This window comes from Phaethon aethereus, assembly GCF_964289735.1.
Source record: "Phaethon aethereus genome assembly, chromosome: 13".
Taxonomy (NCBI): Eukaryota; Metazoa; Chordata; class Aves; order Phaethontiformes; family Phaethontidae; genus Phaethon; species Phaethon aethereus.
The window spans coordinates 21,604,522-21,623,873 of record NC_138589.1 but is presented as its reverse complement, the minus strand read 5'-3'; the positions used below and the strand labels follow the sequence as shown (position 1 = coordinate 21,623,873).

Below are 19,352 nucleotides of genomic sequence, written 5' to 3'. Positions count from 1 at the left end.
AGGCAGGGCACTTTCCACTTGCAGCTGGCATTTTTTGCCTTTAAGGGTAGGCACATCCTGGAAACGCTTACCAATTCTGTGACCTCACGAACAGCAGCAAAGTTAATCCTTGTCTTTTAATAAGCTCCCTGCACTGAATGGCTGCCCATTTGATCCCACTGATACCAGTCTCCTCAAAATGTTTTAATACCCGTACAGATTTGGCTGCTTCTTCCAAAGCCATTTTCTTGCCGCAGCACATGACAGTCACACCAGAGATTAGACAAAACCTTGGTGTACTCTTCTAATCAGCTGGCAGCATCCAAGCAGAAATCTCTCCTAATGATGTATTCTAAGCTGATCAAAAAACAAAGCAAACTGGCAAAGACAGTTGTTTATATGGAACTAAGATTAAAAAACAATTAGAAATACATGACCCTGCAAGTAGTCTCTGCTACACAGGAGCTAGGTGAGAAAAGTAGTGGAGCATGCTCAGCACGTTAAAGAAACTCTATGAAGGAAAAAATAATGGTGCCCATATTCCACCTCATCCCCAGCTAAGCATACAAATTCAGGTTCCGAGTACCCATACATACACATATAAAGATTCTATGATGCTAACCAGTTCACGTTAAGACACAGTTTTGGGCTAAACCTTTATTACCAAGATTCCAAATGTCAACTAAGGGCCTGACTGTCACTCCAAAGGTAGCTGCATTTCAATACAACTATACATGCAACCGAGCATCTTTCAAACACCTTTGTAGGTAAGAGATGCTAAAACCAGAATCTGTTCTACACCTGCAAAACCTAGGCTGCTGAATCTGCCAGAAGACCTTGTGGTTTGTTTGTTTAAGTTGAAGTTCTGTTCTACTCAGAAGTCCAGTGTCTATGATAAACAATATAGTTTAGTGGTTGAGTTTATTGTATGCCACCGATTCCACCACAATAGCTTAGTTCACAAAGAGTTTTTAAAGAACATTGGGGGGTGAACAGGGGGAGTGTTACATCAGCTCTAAATATTCAACATGTAATCAAAGCTGTGCTTTGTTGCAAAATGTTAGTGCCACGTGACCTCACGGATTTTTCTGTATACAAAAGCTTGGGTGTGGGAATACTTTGAAGCAAACTATTTTGCCTGTCAGGAAGAACCTGCAAGAGCCAGCTGATGAGCCCTCCAGTTCTTCGCCCTCCCCACAGCTCACTCCATACATCCACCAAAGACAAACAGGTTCTCCTGCTGATCGCAGAAAATGTTTGGTTATTACAGCAGAGAACAGAGGGTAAGTTTCAGAAACCTTAGGCCACCCTCAAGTGTCACAGGCATCAGGACCGCTGCAGAAACTCCACGTTACACGGCACAGTGACTGCTCTCGCTTCGTCTAGGCTAAACTGGGAAAAGCAACATCAGGACCCACTGGAGTAAACTCTGCAGTGAAAATACAGACTGTCTATTGCTTTTTTTGTCTCCAAGGTAGCAAGATGAAATATTGCTACAGCTACACCGAGAATACACACCTATACCTTTGTGCAAATGAAACCAAATTTGTACACAGCCGTGGAGTATTTTAAGAATCGTGGCTCCACGAGACGGCACGCTGATAAGGGGCTGGCGCTGCGCACAGGAACAGGGGCTGCACGGACGGGAAGCCAAAGCAGCATAACGAGGACTCAGTCAGCAGCTCAACAGAGGAAGCTTTGAGAGTCTGAGAAAGGCAACTAGAAGAAAGACGGAGAGCCTAGCACATAAAAAACATGACAGAAACAGCCAGAGATAGGCACAGGCCAGATGTATCCGTGACCACTGATGTCCTTTCTACTCCAGTGTGGTGGTTTTGTTGCAGTTGGGGTTTTGGGTCAGGTTCCCCCCCTTTCTCGGTTAGTTGGCTTTTCTGAGTATTCCATAGGAGATCCAAACTCTCATCGCAGAAGTGAGAATCACCCACAACAACTGAGGAGAACAGCAGCTCTGCTTAAGGTACAGCACAGATTTTATATCGTAAAGTTACAAGAAAGATTTGGAAGAGGAAAGAACAGAAAACATAGGAGTAAATCAGCTTTTGCTCTGTAACTGTCAAAAGAGGATTTATGATGTATTACAGACTATGACAGTTTCTGCATTTCCCAGCATCTTTGCAACTTCGTTAGACTTAACGCAGGCTTGCTTAGCAGTAGTTAAAATGAGACAAACAGCCCTCGAGACAGGTTTAAGTTATACACAGAGCAAGAAGGGAAGACTCCACTTGAGCATACATAATAGATAAAACACAGCGACTGTTCAAAGAATGAAAGATACTTCTTGCACAGCTGCACGGCAAAAGCCAAAGAGCAAGACAAAGCCCATACTTAGTGAAGCTGAGCAAAACGACACAATACAGTGCTTAATAATCTTGATGCATACACCTTAAAACATTTTACAAAGTTGTCAGTCTGATTACTCCTATTTTTGCAAATGCAGAAGCTGAGCCACAGGAGGAACATAACTCACAAGGCTCCCCAGCCAGCAGCAGGACACGACCAAGTTTCTCTCACCCAGGCTGCAGTCCAGTGCTCAGCCCACCAGGTAACACTAAAACAATGCTTTTATTTCGTGCCTTCGAGTACGTCTCAGAATAATGTGATTAAACACAGGACTCCATTCAAATTGACACTGTAACCTCAAATACATAAAGACTACTTCCCTCTGTTCCTGTACACCTGAACAATTCTGAGTAACTTCCCCAACACCACCTGGACCACTGTTTTTCACACAGCTCTCAAGTGAAGGTATGTCAACAAGACACTTGGCACGCTTGCTGACATTGTACTGGTACCTTCATTTCAGTAGCACCTCTAACGAGAGGACAGTGGAAACAAACTCTAGGGTCCTATTCCCTCCCTCTATCTGCCACGCTATATTCAGAGTATCCGTAGACGGTTAAGCAGTAAGAGACTGGAAGCAAGTCTTCCCGCCAGTGCTCCTGTTATTGTCAATACTGGCAGAACTATATGGCTGCTACAGCAACAGTGGCAGGTTTTCAAAGAAACTGCAGTGTATACAAGGATGTTTTACACAGCCGAACAGAAAATCTTCCTTCCAGTTCCCTCTGGCTTCAGACAAAAGAAGCAAACCCTAAACCAACACGATTCATGAGCACATAGGGAAAGGCAGATGCCACAGTTCTGCCTGCACTAGAAAACTTTATGGTTAAAAAGTTTATGTTGGGGCGGTTCCACTCTGAAGAATCAGCAGAGGGTCTGAGCACTCTGTGCTGATGATGCTGCACTGGACACCATCAAATCCAAATCTTGCCTGTAAATGCTGCTACTCCAACAATGAAATGCACATTACAGTATGTCAGTGAAGAAGAGAGAAGAGGTTGCTGAAAGACAGATGCGTCTATTTTAAAGAAAGATAATCAGTAATGTATTATTAACTAGCAAATTCATTAAAATTTTATCACAACTGTAATATCATTATTTCTTGTACTTAAAAATAAAAATGAAAGCTAAAAGTTGTTTTTTGCATTTTTTAAAGGCACAAGTATTAGTACCAAAAATGCTAGTATTAAAAAGGTAGTTTTGCAAGAAATTCATAACTCTACAAAGATCAGTTACTGCAGTATTCCACTAACCTTCAGAAAAGCTGTTAATCTCAATATTCAGGATTCTGCACAGCAGGGTAGGGTTGAGAAATTAATCCTTTTAAAGTTGAATTTCAACAACTGACAAAGGCATGTGTTAGCTGAATTCTATTTATGGCATTCATCCAAATATCAAATAAAGCTTTCCTGGCTGTGTTTCAGTCATCCCCATTCACAGCTCAAAGAGTACTTTTATAAATGTAGACAGACAGGATAAATCCTGTGTCTTGTTTGCATCCAATTTTACACATCTCAGAAAGAGAGAACAACATTCTTTAGTAATTTTCACTTCAAGAAACGGACCAGTAACAACTTACTGAAAAGACTATCCTACGGAGTTGTAAACTCCAGACAAAAACCCAAGAACTCCAAAGTACTACTAAGGTACTAAAATACCACATTGGACAAGGCCGAGCAACTAAGGACTGGCAGAACTGCAAGCACATGAACATAACAGGGTACTGCTCTGCTAGACAGTTAAACCCTTCAGAAACGTATTTGAAAGGCTTTACTACATATGAGTAGTAGTATTTAAAGGTGCACATTTCTCATAAATACCACAAAAATTGGAGGAAAAAAAACACAAAGTAAAGAAATCAACCTGTTCACAATAACTTACAACAAATTCAAAAAGAAATAAATCCAATGTTGCCATGTTTTAATCTTCCAGCACGCAGGAAACCAAGCTTATGTTTGGAAAGAATCCAAATACGGTAAGTATGAAAATGCAAGTAAGGAATTTAAACAACCTCACTTTGCCGTATAACATTGTTACATACAGTCATTATAACAATGGCATTTCTTTATTTGTGATTCTATACTAAAGTGAATTTTAAGGATAGTTGGTTTTCTCCCCATCTTCAGATTCTGTCACAAGACAGACTTAATTTTTCAAATGCTCAAAGAAGGCCAAATACAGTATGACCAAAGAATATTAGTAATAGCTATTTATCAACGACTTCAAAACATTGCTATTGTTTCAAGATCAAAGTTCACCAGAAACAGAGAGGTAATCGGGTGCTCCAGCCAGTTACACTGGTTCCGTAGGGGCAATGCACCTTCCGAATCCGGAGACACACAGAAGTCTACCTGACCCTCCATTTAGTACTGTCTCAGAATAGTGTTCCTCAGCCTTTTCAGGTTTGCATATTTTTTCTCCAATGGGGTTATTTTTGCCATCTCTTACATTTGCTGTAGAACAAGAAATGCAACAGCAGCAATGAAAAATACATGAACTTTTTTTCTTTTGAGGCTATACGATGATATTTGACCTTGAAGAATAAAAGTATCCAGGTATTCAGACAGACTTTCAGTACATGGCAGCCATCTCTCAGATTCAGTATCTTATTAAAAACCTGGGAGCAGAGGCTATGTTCAGGAGACTTGACATGTCCTAGTAACTCCTAACATGATGTCTGGCATCTTGAGCCCACAAACCATCTTTACACCTCCCTCTCTTTACTCATTTTAGTAAGATACTGGCATTAAATGTATTTTCTTTCATCATTCCCCAAAACTGAGAAATATTTATGCTTCCTACCATGATTTTGGTTTCTAGTTATAATTCAAGTACTATGTTTGATGATAAACATAATTTTTAAAAACAAACACAAAGTAATGTTTAACAAACTATACTCCTTGGCACAGTTAAAGCTCTGCTGAAAGTCTGACATCTGTAACGTAACTTCTAATAAACTGATCAGGTACATGAAAGACATGTTGTGTGAAAGCGATGGAGCCTGCGACTCTTGTATGTCACTTCTCCCTCTGGTTCTGCAGGATCCCAGATTAGGAGGTAAAACTGCATCAGTGTTAAAAAGCACTGAAAGTAATGAGAGGCAGCCTGGATGCTTCACACACGTTTCCCACAGTCACAAGGCATCTCGGAGCACGGCACACGAGTCCCAGATTGCCTGCTCAGCTTTCTGTCACGTTTAGCACCAGCAGCAGCTACTCTGAACACGCTCGTGCTGGAAATCGGGAAAAAAAGAGGAAAGGGAAAAAGAAGATTATAAATAAAATCCTTTCTAGTTAGCCCGAATGATACAGCAGCAGCATGTGTTACGACCAGCATTTGTTCAAAGCAGGCTTCCATCAAACACAAGGTGCTACAGTTCCATCCCAGGCTCTGCAACTACAAGCCCGTTGTTCTGTCTAGCAAGCCGTGCTCCTTAGACAGACGCCAAGCCTGCCTTCGACTGCAGAAAAAGGTAGATGCAGCTCATGAGGTGCATACTCAGCCACAGGCAAACCTGTGTGATAAATACCGCACCTGGAAGGAATTCTTCAAGGAAATAAAGATGCAAGTTCTTTGTAAAAACAGGTCTTGAAACTATTAAGCAAGTTCTCCAAATACATTCACACATGACTCTCAGGAGACAAGTGGGAACGTAAGCCAACCATTTAACAGCAAAATGTGGATAAAACATTCCTTTCTGTACCACAGAGCTAAAACCCCAATGGAGTTGGAGCGAAAGCAGCAATGACAGAATCAGTGGTGTAACTGCCCTGGAACTGTCAAGTTATGTAAAACTTAAGGATGGTCATAACAAATCAAATTAAATATTGATTAGCCCATATCTTTTCTCTCATAGCAGCAATCTATAGGGAAAGGTTTACAAGAACCAGTTAAGTTTAGGAGAGTATTTCTATTAGAATACCTTCCAAATTCTGACAATCACTACAGACTAACTCCCTAGTGTAGAGGTTTCCCTAAATAGATATATCCCCTGCAATCTAACAGCTTCTTGAACTATTTATCCTTTTACCACCCAAAACAATTCTCAATTGTTTCCACAATTAAATGGTGTGCAGAAAAAAAAAAAAAATAACCTGTCTTTTGTTTTAAATTGCTGCATTAGGTGTCTCCTATCTCTGAAGTCACGAAAAATAGTAACTAACCACAGCCTACTTATCTGTGCTATATCATTCATGGTCTTCCTCTTCTATCCCGCTCATTCAAATCTTCTGCAGTTTTGTATCTACAGTTAAACTGTGCAACACCTTCTATATGCTAAAGCTTGACACAGAAAAGTCCACCGAGGGTTAGAGTTCACGGGGGTAACGGGCAACCGTGCAGAGAAAGATCGTATCCAGATGGATATAGCATACCTAGCAAAAGCTTTTGGGGATTCCAGCATCCCTTGTCTAAGGCTACCCCACCCCTCTCCCCAGTAAACTGAGCTATTAGAGTCGGAGATGACCAGCTTCCCAGAAGTCATATGCTGTTATACTTAAAAGATCTCTTCAGCTCGATTAAGTTGTCTTTCCTTACTGGACTTCTAAGGGGGGAAAAAAAATTGTGCTCAGAGTTTGATCAACACATAACTAGTCTCCCACTAGATAGTGTGTTTGTTTCAAATGCCCAGAGTACTTCAGCTGTCTTTCCTCTATGTCCAAAAGCTGAATTCAGTAAAAATAAAGCCTGTAGACTCAGGTGCAGGAAGGTAGCAATCGTCCTAAATGAATTCTTTTGCTATTGTATTAAGGTATTGAAATACCTGCACAACAAGGAGCACTTAAATTTACTCTAAACAATATAATCCCTTCCTTGCTACCACACCTCCAAAAGCACCTGTTTTTTTTACTTAAGTGTCAGCAAATAACTGAATTACTGAAGCTTAAACTGAATCCTTTCAGGCCACAAAATAAGATACCAAATTATTTCCCCATCTGATTAAAGAGCAACTCCATTCCAGGTGTGGTTCAAATTTCAAGGCGAGGCAGATGGCCCTAGAATTGAGATGCCCTAAAAGAAAAACAAAATAAGATTTACTCCCAAATAAAACCTGCACACAGGCTAAGGAAGGGCACTGATCACACTCACAAATATGCTCACAGGTGACAGACAATGAAAGTTCTTTCTCCATCTCCACTAACAAATATAAAGAAGCATTTAAAACTGCTGAACATGCCGAATGTGCCTGGAGCACAGAACTCCGGGAATGCCCAGAAAGTGACTTTCAAAGAAACACGCTCTTGATAAAAAAGTGTAACCCCCTTTCTTAAAGGTACCTGGTAAGATACCTTCAGCAAAACTGCTAATAGGATACAAAAATCTCAGCGTACAAGAAAACAAACCGCTACTTCCAAGAGGGAAAACCAGATTTAGTGCCCCAATAAGAAAATGGCTGCAACATAACACTAGACATGAGAATTTCTGATGCGGGAACTCAGAAATGCCCCAACAACAGCAAAAACTTTTCAGAATTCACAAACTGACATGCATTTAGGGCCACGAAGATGAAGGGCCCGGAGCATCTTTCACACAAGGAGCGGCTGAGAGGGCTGCAACTGTTCAGCCTGGAGAAGGCTCAGAAGGATCTTATCCACGTGTATAAATACCTGCAGGAAGGGAACGAGAAGCTCTTCTCAGCAGTGCCCAGCAACTGGACAAGAGGCAACGGGCACCAATTAAAACACATTAAATTACTTCTTAATTATCTTAACTGTGAAAGTAGCCAAGCACTGGCACAGGTTGGCCAGAAAGGTTCTGGAGTCTCCATCCATAGAGATAGTCCCCAACTGGACACGGTCCCAGGCAAACTGCTCTAGCTGGCACAACCTGAGCAGGGGGTGGATTAGATGATCTCAAGAGGTCTCTGCCAACCTCAACGACTGTGTGACTGAAAGCTGGCACTGCCTCCAGAAGTACTCACCCTGCTCCTCTCCCACCCCCTGCACAACTGGGACATCCGATTGTTTTCAGAAGTTCAATCTAAATCAGATTCCTGGGGTCTGTAGCATTATAACCAAGACTATTAGGAACTTAGGACAAGGGGAAATGGCCTCAAGTTGTGCCAGGGGAGGTTTCGATTGGATATTAGGGAAAATTTCTTTACTAAAACAGTGGTTAAGCATTGGAACAGGCTGCCCAGGGAAGCGGTGGAGTCACCATCACTGGAAGTGTTCAAAAAACATGTAGACGTGGTGCTTCAGGACATGGTTTAGTGGGCATGGTGGTGTTGGTTTGACAGTTGGACTTGATGATCTTAAAGGTCTTTTTCAACCTTAATGATTCTATAACTATAATTACAAATTCCTCAGTAAATCTTCTTTAATAGGAATACATATTCCAAGCTAAGCCACCTTTTTCCACACTTAGGAAATAAAAACATACTTGAATACTTTAAACTAGGAGACCTCCTCATTCCCGATACTGAACTGAAGAGAGAGTAAACTTTAAATGGAAGACAAGAAATATTTCTTCACCAAGTATACAACTGGACTGTAGAATTTCTTGCCAAATCCCAAAACTAATCAAGAGTCGAAAAAGAACCGATTAAGATTCTAGATACTCCTGTTATACCCTAAATAGTTAAGCGTATACACGCATACATACAAAGGAACCTCACTGCAAAGGCAGACATACCCGAACTGCGACACATGCATTAATAGCGGTACCCAAACGTACAGATATGCGGTGATGCTTGGCACAAGTTCCGCTGCGGCCTGCAGCTCGGAAGGAGCCGCTGCTGCCATCAACGCTCTCCGAGGACATGCACTGAAGGAAGTGGAATGTAATTTTAATGGAGGCAGACCGTCACTTACAACTCACATCTTCCTGCCCCACTTTACAAAGCAGCTTACATGACCACTATCAGTTAATAGTCACATTAGTAGGTCATGTTCCCCTATGCACAAGAAAAGAGAAACCGTTACAGTTAATAGAAGCTACTGAACTCTACAGCTTATTATTTTCCAATCACTCTGTAGTGCTACTATGAAAACTTACAGATTCTTCTGCTGAAATGAATCCATAAAAAAAAAAAAAAAATCAGGCCTCTAGACAATGAGAGACTGAAACAACTGGCTTGTAATATCAGTTTTTCTGAACAGGAGTGGAACTCCAACATTTGAAAACTTTTTATTACCGTCTTTATATCTCTTCCTTTCCTATATGCATCCTCTTGCCTGGGCATTAATAGGAACTGCTATTCATCTTACTTTTGTTCAGCAAACAGCAACTCAAATCTGCTTTTAGTATCAAAACTTTGCATTACTTTGGCATATTGCATTAGTTTTATAACCTTTGTAAGGTGAGCCAAAATTCTTTCTAATTATTTACAAAGCAACTGTAAAACCGTTCCAACTGCTGAAGGGACAAGTAATCACGGGGAATTGGAGAACGGTTCCTCAGAGCATATTTATGTAAATAGTGAAAAGACTGCACTTAGTCTGGTGTGGTGATATTCACTATACAGATCACTCAGAACTACACGCGTTTATAACATAACGTAACTGATGTTGAGCATTTACATTTCAAACACTGCTAAAGCACTGCGTGCTTTTGGAAAGAACAGTTACTTAAGATTTTACTATATGCCCATTAGAACCTGCTATTACAACACAGTTCAAAGTTAGACCCAAGAGTTCATTTCAGTCAGTTCCTAAAATAATTGCTGTACTTGCTGATGAGAAAGCCAAAACTTGTCTGAATATTCAACCTCATCAGTTTACTCTTTACATAAACAGAGAGAGATAACAAACGTGATAAACTGCAGAGAGATGACCACATACCTTACTTCACCTGCACTTTGGCCACTCATCAATTCCTGCTAGGGTTTACCAGCGTATCTAAACTTCAGAACGAGTTCACGCCATTGCCTTTTTGTATGAAAGAAAGCATTACTTCTCTTTCATCTTCACCAACTCCAAAGAAGTATATTTCCACATAAAACTAAGTAATCTGCGTACTGGTGCAAAAATCAGATCAAGGCTCCAGGCTGACAATCATTTTTAGTCAACAGACCCCAAAACGTAACTATGCCATTGAAAACTTATAAAGATCAGCTGCTTTATAAAAATTGAAAAAGCTTAACCTACAATCTGGGAAACATCAGATAAAAAAGTTTTACTATACTATACTAAACAGCAGTATCCTATGGATTCCCCTTATGAGCAGCTATAATGGATTTCAAATATGCAGATCCTGAACTAACTGAAGCACAAGTACTCCTAACTCCTAATATTTTCATATTCTAAAGATTCTCAGATCTCTATTAAAGCAAGCGTCAAAACTGCAGAAAGGACTTTGCAGAAAAAAACAAAATATATGGGATGCCAAGCAGCATAATCTCGCATCAAAGAAGAATGCCATAAGCCAAAAAAAGAAAGGCTAAGGTGTGCAGAAAGAAAGCATCAGGAAAGAGTGTCTTCCTTTAAAGCATAGCTGCAATGAGAAGTATCTGCACAGTATCTTAAAACAGTTTTCCAACCCTGAGAACCTTCCAACATTGCTGAATTAAATGACAACATAATAAAACATGCCCATTTGACTTTGTAAGTGGACGGAGTCCAAACCCAGCACATCTGACCACAGGGAACCGCGCCTTCACGGCCTGCAGGCTCCAGCAGCACCCTTCCTCCAGGAGCAGCCCGGCCAACAAAGCACCAGAGCCCATTTCCTTCCGAAACGGATCGGTGCAAATGCGCCACTTCGACACTTGCTACGCTTATGCCGAGATCTCACTAAATCAAGTCAAATTCAAGCTCCTCACTGTAATATTCAAATTCTCCCATGGGACTGAAATATATTCTCACCAATTACGGTTTCTTTGAATATCTAAATTTAAGTGGGACAAGAGAATTGGGCAACATATGGAGTCTCTAACAGAAAAAAAATCTACAACTTTCATAGAACTCCATAAAGTATCCAGAACAAGTAAAACTGACCATGAAAAAATCCAACTAGTCTTAGAACTAAAGAACAAGCTTACTTAATTCCTCTTAATTTACCATGCTCCTTGATTCACACCACACATTTATACTGTGATACAAACAGGCGAGCAGAAGAGAAGCTGCAGCAGGAACAGTGTCACGCTCTTCTCTCCACACCTGCGGCAGGGGAGGTGCTGCAGTGTCCTGCCCAGCTTCGAGAGCTCCAGAAATGGATTCCCTCACCAATCCCCAAGAAACCAGCCCAGGCAGGAAGCCTGGCTTTCCTGGTCTCAGCACAAGAGCACAGGCACAGCAAATGCAACACAGAAGGCACAATGTGAGGAGCATTTCTTTCCATGGCAGAGCCAGTTTTAGCAGTTCTGCCTCATCTTCTACCTCCTCCACCACTTACTCCAAGTCCTTGATACCCCTTTTCTTGTCCTGACACCACTACTTGTGCAGCTGCACAGTAGAGTGTGGAGCAGACCAATGTCAGAAAATCCTATCAAAAGTACAGTATACTCATTCTAGATTGGTTTCCTAATCCCATTCGTCTTGCAGCCACAAAACACAATTGTGCTGGTGAAATTCAGAGAACAGTACATGAGTGAGAACAGACGGCAGGGAAAAGGGTCTGTTTAAACAGCGCTGTCACTGGAATATTCAAATTAACAGTGTGAAAAGCTGTGAATTCAAAATCCCCCCACCCCGTCCCAGCACCAACACATAACCATCTTGCAGCAACATATCCCATAATTCTGTTTTTAAAGCCAATGAGCTAGTGGGATCCAAAGTAGAAATGGACGTTTATAAGGCTGATACACAATTTAAGAACTTTGGTAGAATCCGTTTCAGTTGACTTAAGTCAGAATGTCCCGAGGGCAGCTGGAAGAGCTGCAACAGGCAGATGTATGCAGTCCATCCCTGACAACGCTCAGCACTGCTTGTCCAGCATGGCACCTTCTGAGAGCTACAAAAAGAAGCTAAAGATTATTACAAAAAGAAGCTAAATATTATTTCTATTTCTAAAAACTGCTAGTACTAGTTTTAAAGTTCAAAACTAAAAGCAGGCTGTTAGTGTTTTTATAAAGCATCTGCTCCATCCCTCTTTGATAATTCAGTCAGTGTCTTACCAGAGTTAGCCTTTGAATCATGGAAAGAAAAAAGTTCTGGTAGGAAAAAAAAAACACACCACAACCAAAACCCACACGTTGTATCAACAGTTCTCAGTGAATACAAGTAGATTACCATCATTTAACAGTGTGGAAGAAAACTGCATCTTGAGCATATAACATTTCTAGCTCTTTTTCCCTATTTAGGAAGCTACTAACATTTTTCTTGTTGGTTCTAAGTTTGAGAAAGTCTCACAGTTACTCAGTTATGCAAAGCAAAATTGGGAGGCGGAACGAATAAAAAGTTCTGATCATACCTGCTGCGGTGCACAAATGCAACTTTATTAACACACATTACTTTGTAATTGTTCAAAATGAATGTGTTAGCTAAATTAATCACACATTTAATCAGTTCAGATTTAGTACCTGACATTTGAAGAACTGCTTTAATCACAGTTTTCCACCTCCGCCTGTTTACAACAAATAGCTAACTTTGCTATATTTCAATGTTGCATATGATATTGAACCGCAGAACAACTAGCCTCAAGGTTTTAGGTTTTATGCTCCAGTGATTTTTCTACTACATTACTAATCTGTATGCACATTTGGGTTGTTTTATTTCAAAAAGGACAGTATGTTATGTAAAGATGGGAATTAAACCTATTACATTCTAAACATTTTCAGCATTCAAAAAAGCACACTTTTTTATATCTCTTTTACCTTCTTATTAGGACATACCATCCTTCTGCAATGGTTACAAAGCATATACCTTTTTCAATATTGATTATACATGAAAAGGTGGGTTTTAGTCCTTAGCACAAGCCAGTTTCTCAGGAGCTGTGGGGATGAGCTTCAGCAACAGGCCTTGGAATCAACACTTCACATTTCTTTAACCAGTCATTTTCTAGAGGCCTGCAACTTAAGTTCCACAGTTTCACTATCATTTTAAGGCAATATAAACCGGCACTGCTGCTGAAAGAAACAGTCCCACCCTTCCCCATGGCTAGTTTTCACATGTCCTTCCCCTGAGTCAGCACAAGCCATTCACGAAGACCCACAGCAAACATGAGCAGGATAGTCACCTAGTTTAAAAAAAAAAAAAAAAAAAAAAAAAAAAATCACATTTCCCCTTTTCCTTTTTGTTGTTGGGGGCCAGGGTGAGAAGCAATAAGGGAAAAGCTGAGTTAATTCTAACACGATCAGTTCCCCAATCCAGTTCACTGCATGGCCACAGAAGTGTTGGCATGAGCAGAGCAGCAAGAAAAAGACAGGGGACAAGACTGTTCTAACTCAGCAAGGGAGAATTCATATGGTTGGAACTGCCCATGAAACCACGCCTACAGGAGTAAAAATTGGAAGATAAAGTATTCAGATATTCGAAGAAAAATATTCTCCTTCCCAAGCTACGCATAAATTAAACAAAATAACTCGGAAGAATTATCAGATCAAATTTTAAAGTAACGACTCTCCTTTTGTCCGTATTGCCATTTCACTTTAGGCCTGTTTGCCTTCAGAAATTTTGCTCAACATTTTTGAAGGAATATGAACAATACAAACCTTAACTGAAACGGTCACGCAAGCCAAAACTTCAACAGATAGCACAGAGACAGACTGATGACATAACTCAGTCTTCCAGGGAATGGGACAAACTATACCATCAAAAATGGCACTAGCATAAACTACATCTTGATTCACTGTGTTTTCAAATATAACTTCATTTTTAAGAGGAGGCAAGTACATTCTAATCAGTACACTAATAATCTTCTACTTTCATTTCAATAAACTAAAGTTTGTAGGTTAGAAAACCTCCGTCACTCCCAAGACCACCCCAATTTTACAGCTTCTCTCACTTTTGTAACCTTGGTATTTCCAAAACATCAGTGATCATCATTGACAAACTTACAAGACCGGTATCATTAAACCGCAACCATCCCAACGCGCACACAGGAATGCAATTCAGAGGAAAAGTTACTGGCCCCAATTCAATCTGCGAGTTGGATTCCAAACTGCGGGGTAGCTGTATTTCTAAAAGGAGAGCAGTTATGAGAAACTACATGCTCCTAACACACCCTCATCACAAATGCATACTTGTGGCTTTCTCACTGTGTTCAGACCTTTCCCCTTATCTCATCAGTTGTATTCATACTCTGATCCAGAGCATTTGTCCACAGGATAAGTTTATCCGTATCTATCTAGGAAAAAAAAAAAAAAGGCGCATTGAAGTGTGTTCTGATTAATCAGATAACCACTAATACCTCTTCCTAAATCCAGCTAAAAATTGTATTAATATACCTCACAGCAAAAAGGATCACTTAATTATTCATTCTGTAACAGTATATTCATTTGTTCTAAATTTTAATTTAAATTAAATTGCATTTCAACTTGACGTCTCCTTGATCTTTTATTAAGACAAAATATGAAAAGCAAGCCTTGCTTTAATCTCTTCACAACCATGCACTGCTTTATACACCTCTATCATACACCATCTTGTTTGGATCAAGAAGCTCATTATGGCCATTACGAAGGATCAAACATCCTTCTCTAGACCTTTTTTAGCTCTGAACCCACATCAACGCCACTGGAAGAAAAAATATTCTTGATTAATCAGTCCAAGACCCTTTTCCTACCTGAAACAGACACACAACCTTTCCATTAAACCTAAACAATTTTGGGAATTCACAGTAAGATTGGCGAGTTCAAAAGTTCTGCTCAATTAAGCAGGAGCCCTCGAAGAAATTTCGCAACTTCCATGGAACGTCTTTATTTTAAATGCTTTATAAGTTACTTTAACAGTGCACACTTTTCAACTTTCCAGTACAATGAATGATAATTTTGATGGATTTTATCACCTGTATCATTTAATTAGACCGATCCTGTTCCAAAATACTCTTTCCTTCCTATTGCCCTCACTAGGACTGAAACCAATTGGAATACACACGTGTTAGATCATGGGAGAGCCTTAAACCCCTGTAGTAACGTCTTGAAAAAAAAATTTACAAACTGTTATACAGTGGTGATAACTTGAAGGTCTCTAAACAGCGAGACAATGACTTAGAGCAGTTTGAGAGCTTTAAAGATGGGCTTTCACTCGTTACAAGTATTTTTATTTCTTTTAGCTTCACCACTAACGACACGCAACTCAGTGTTACTGCGCGTGTTACAATTAGTTCCAAAAAGTCTAAAAAAGTTTACTCTTTCCTTTAACAGTATTAAACTCTGAATAGCTACCTTCACTTGAGGGTAATAAAAGACTTTCCATTTCTTCTGCCATACACCCCCAAAATTGCTCCCCTTCCATTGTACTGTGGGCAGATACGTTCAACCAATTACCAGTAGTGACTTTCAAGTCTTTTAAACAAGAGAAAACGAGTAAAGAACTTGTGCAGTACGCACCAGTTGTCCTAACGTACATGTCCTTATTGCCGGGCGCTTGTTAAAACTGAAATTGGGGTATTATGAAAGCAGGCGCGTGGCTCACTCTCGTTTAACACTCCCCACGTTCCCTCCTGGGCTCCCCACGCACCGGTGGTGCCGTTTTCCTCCTGCTCCCTCCCCCGGGCCCTAACGTGTGCCGATAACGCCCGGAGATGGTCCGGACTCCCCGCTGCCATAACCCACCGCCGTGCTGAGCACCAGCCCCCCGCTTTTGGGGCTCCTTCCCAGTTTCCAGGCCGGATCAGAACGTTCACCTCGCTCTCTGAGGGCCGCCCGTTCCGCCGAAGCCCCTTCCCCAGCAGCTCAGCGAGCGGCTTTCGGGAACCCTCCAGCCGCCGGGACTCCCCCTGCGCCCCGTTACTTCGCGCTCCCGGCCCCGGGCCGCAGCGGCCGCCGCCGGGCAGCGCCGGGCTCGGCCCGCAGCCCTGCGGATGCGCCGCCGAACGGCGAGGGAAGCAGGGCGGCGAGCGGGGCCGCGGCCGCGCTCCCGGGCCGGCGGGCGGGCAGGCAGGGAGACAGCCCCTCGCCGCCGTGCCGCTCCCGCGGGGGCCGCCGCCGGGCCCCGAGCGCAGGAACCTGTCGGGACACATTCTTGAGGCCGCCGCGGCCGGGCCAGGAATGCGGCCGGGGGAGCGGGGCTCAGCCCCAGCGCGGGCGGCGGGGCCCCTCGCGGCAGGGCGGCGGCGGCCGAGCATCCCGGCGCGGCCCGCAGGCCGGCGGCGACGGCGGGGGGGGAGGGGGAGGACGGGGGGGAGGGCGAAGCTCCCCGCCGACCCCGGGAGGAGGAGGAGGAGGAAGAGGGGGGCGGACCGAGACGCAGACCCAGGCGGCAGGGCCGGCCGTTAGCGACGGTTAACGGCGCGGGCACGGCGGCCCCCCCGCGGCCCCGCCTCCCCGGCCCGGCGCCACACTCACCCTTGGAGTAGAGGGACTTGGGGGACTCGAGGTCGAGGTCGGCGCTGAGCAGAGAGATGAAGTCCGAGGGCATCGCAGCTCCGCGGCCCGGCAGGGGCGAGGGGGGCGGCGGGAGGAGGGGGCCGGGCCGGGAGGGGGGCGCTGCTGCCTCCGCCGCCCCGGGGTGGGGAGGGGAGACACCGGCAGACGAAAGCGCGGCGCTCCGCACGTCGGGGCCGCGAATCGGGCCGGGTCGGGCCAGGCCGGGGGCTCCGCTCGCCGTCGGGACCGGGCACCGCCACCCGCCGCCGCTGACAGGAACCGGCTGCTGCCAACGGAACGCGCCCGACCGCCCCCTCCGTTACCGCTCTGCGCCTGCGCGGGCGCCGGGGAGGCGGTGCAGACACAGAACCCCGGCGGGCGCGGAGACGCAGCGACGGAACAGCCCACCGGCCTGATCTCGCGCGCCTGCGCGGAGGGGCCCGCCGCCCCGCTCCCCCGGCCGCCGCCGCCAGAGCCGTACCGCGCATGCGGGAGGAGGAGGAGCGCGGCGGGAGGCGGAGGGCGGGGGGTTGACGGCCGGAAGAGCCGCCGCGGTGGCGGGGGGCGCGGAAGCCTCTAGAACGGGGCGGGGGGGGCCCTTAGGGGAGCCTGTGGCGCTGAGGGGAGCCTGGCCCAGCCGGAGAGCGCAGCCATGCGGGCGGCGCCGGGTGGTCTCCAGCAGCGGCTGGCCGGGCTGTGTGCCTGTGAGGCGAGGGGAGGCCCCGAAGGAGGCCTCGAAGGAGGCCCCGAAGAAGGCCCCGAAGAGCCATTTTGCCGGACAGGCCGGCCTGACTGCAGGGGTGCTCTGCCCAAAGTCCAGCCGGCGTGCAGCGGCGGCCCCAGGGCCGTCGTGGGCAAGTGGTGGGCGCTGCCTTCCTCGCCTGGTGCTGGGAGCAGCGAGGGGCACACCGCGGGTCGGGCAGGCCGTGGTTGTGGGGCAGCAGTCATCGTGCCTCCATCCACCCGCTGCAGCCTGCCAGCGGTCGGCCAGCCTTGGTGCCCTGTGTCACAGCTCACGGTGCAGAGGGTCAGTGGTCCAAACAAACTCCCGTTAATGCTATCCCAAATAAGCTGGCATTTCTAAGCAAACAAAACGGAAATGTGGAAGGTGTCAACAGTGCATTTTAATTAGGTGAACCAAAGATGGCAAACACAGAGACCAAGTACCCCAGATCTGGGTAATCTGGGGAACATGAGCACAAAAAAGTTGAGGTGAGGGAGTTTGGGAGCCCTTTCCCAGATCAAGAAAGTGTAAGAAGGGGGAGGAGGTAAGGAAAGGTCACCCACACATACTTAAAATTATTTTTCCAAGATGATAAAAATCTGCTTTGGAAATGGGGAAGGGATCATGAAAGCAAGAGGACTTGCCTTGTGAGTGAATGGAGGTGCCAGGCAAATGCTTAAGCTGTGAAAAATGGAGGAGGAAGGAGCTGTGAACAGCTGACGCATACCTCCGGCTCAGCAGAGGGTCTGGTTTCCTTGTGGGGACTATGTCACCGAAAGGTTGGCTCCTGTCCCTCCCACGGCCAGCTCCCATGCCAGTCCACTCTCGGTTCCTGGTGAAGTTGCTCTCCAAAATCATTCAGCAGCTTCCAGAAACTCGCCACACCCCACCAGCCAGGATGGCGGCACATGGGAGGGTTTCCTCGAACGCCATGGGGCAGCCTCCTGCCCGGTGTCTTCACCAGACATCTGACCACGCTCCCTGCACTCGCGGCACTGTTGCTTTCGTGCTTCAAGTGCCGGGGTTTCACTCGGCCGTGTTACCCACACAAGCAGGGCGCCCAGACGGTGCCTGTGGAGTCGGTTTGGCGTGGCACACACAGTGTCCTGGTGTCACAGCCCTGTGGAAGAATTGATGGCAACTGCGCAGTACACGTTCGGTTTTATTTGAAGTCGGATATCTCTTTCATCCCAGACATACTGCTTTAATCCCCCAGAGCTGTGCTGGCTTTTCCTCTCCTCTGCCTGACTTCATCGTCATCTGTGGTGTTTCGAGAGGGCACAGTGCTCAAGCCCTGGAGTACGTCTACAAATTTCAGCACTGTCCAAGGGCTCATTTGTATCTAGACTCCTTTTCTGTCACCATCTACTCTACCGTATCTCCTGTTGATGTCCCTCGCCTACTCACCTATTACAGTTTCGCACCAGCACGTGATCAGGTGTGTATGGATTTGCCTGGTGAGGCTCTTCACCTTTTCCTTAAGGAGCTGCCTTGTTGCTGCTAAGGCAGCCAGTGTGTGCCCTGGGGAGCAGGGAAATGCATCCCGCCGTGCAGAGGCCATCACACCAGGGCCATGCCCGGCAACCAGCCCCTACCCAAGTGCCTCCCTCAGCACTGAGGTCTGCAGGAGCCTCCCTGGGCAGTTACAGCCTGGATGCGGCTGTCCTGTTCCCCAGGGAGCACTCATTATGGCACACCATAATTCTGGTGCTGCTTCAGGCTGCTCAGCAGTGTTCACCAATACAGTGAAAAAAAATACAATTGTCATTAAATGCGTTATTTTTATCATGTCTACAGAGCAGAGCATTTCTGAGGCTGAACCACGGGTAAAACAAGGTGTTTTTCCCTCCTTCACAGTAAGTACAACCGTCCCTGGGAACAGTC

The 19,352-nt window shown here is 44.8% G+C and overlaps 1 protein-coding gene across 1 annotated transcript in view; it reads right to left on the bottom strand.

Annotated features, from left to right (window-relative positions):
* NFAT5 (nuclear factor of activated T cells 5) overlaps nucleotides 1-16,796 on the bottom strand; it is a gene marked incomplete at both ends in the record, with an annotated part of 66,308 nt that extends 49,512 nt beyond the window's left edge. The window contains one exon of the mRNA XM_082005820.1: nucleotides 16,724-16,796. Coding sequence (XP_081861946.1) covers nucleotides 16,724-16,796 — 73 coding nt within the window. The remainder of the gene's footprint in view (nucleotides 1-16,723) is intronic.
* Nucleotides 16,797-19,352: the final 2,556 nt, after the last annotated feature.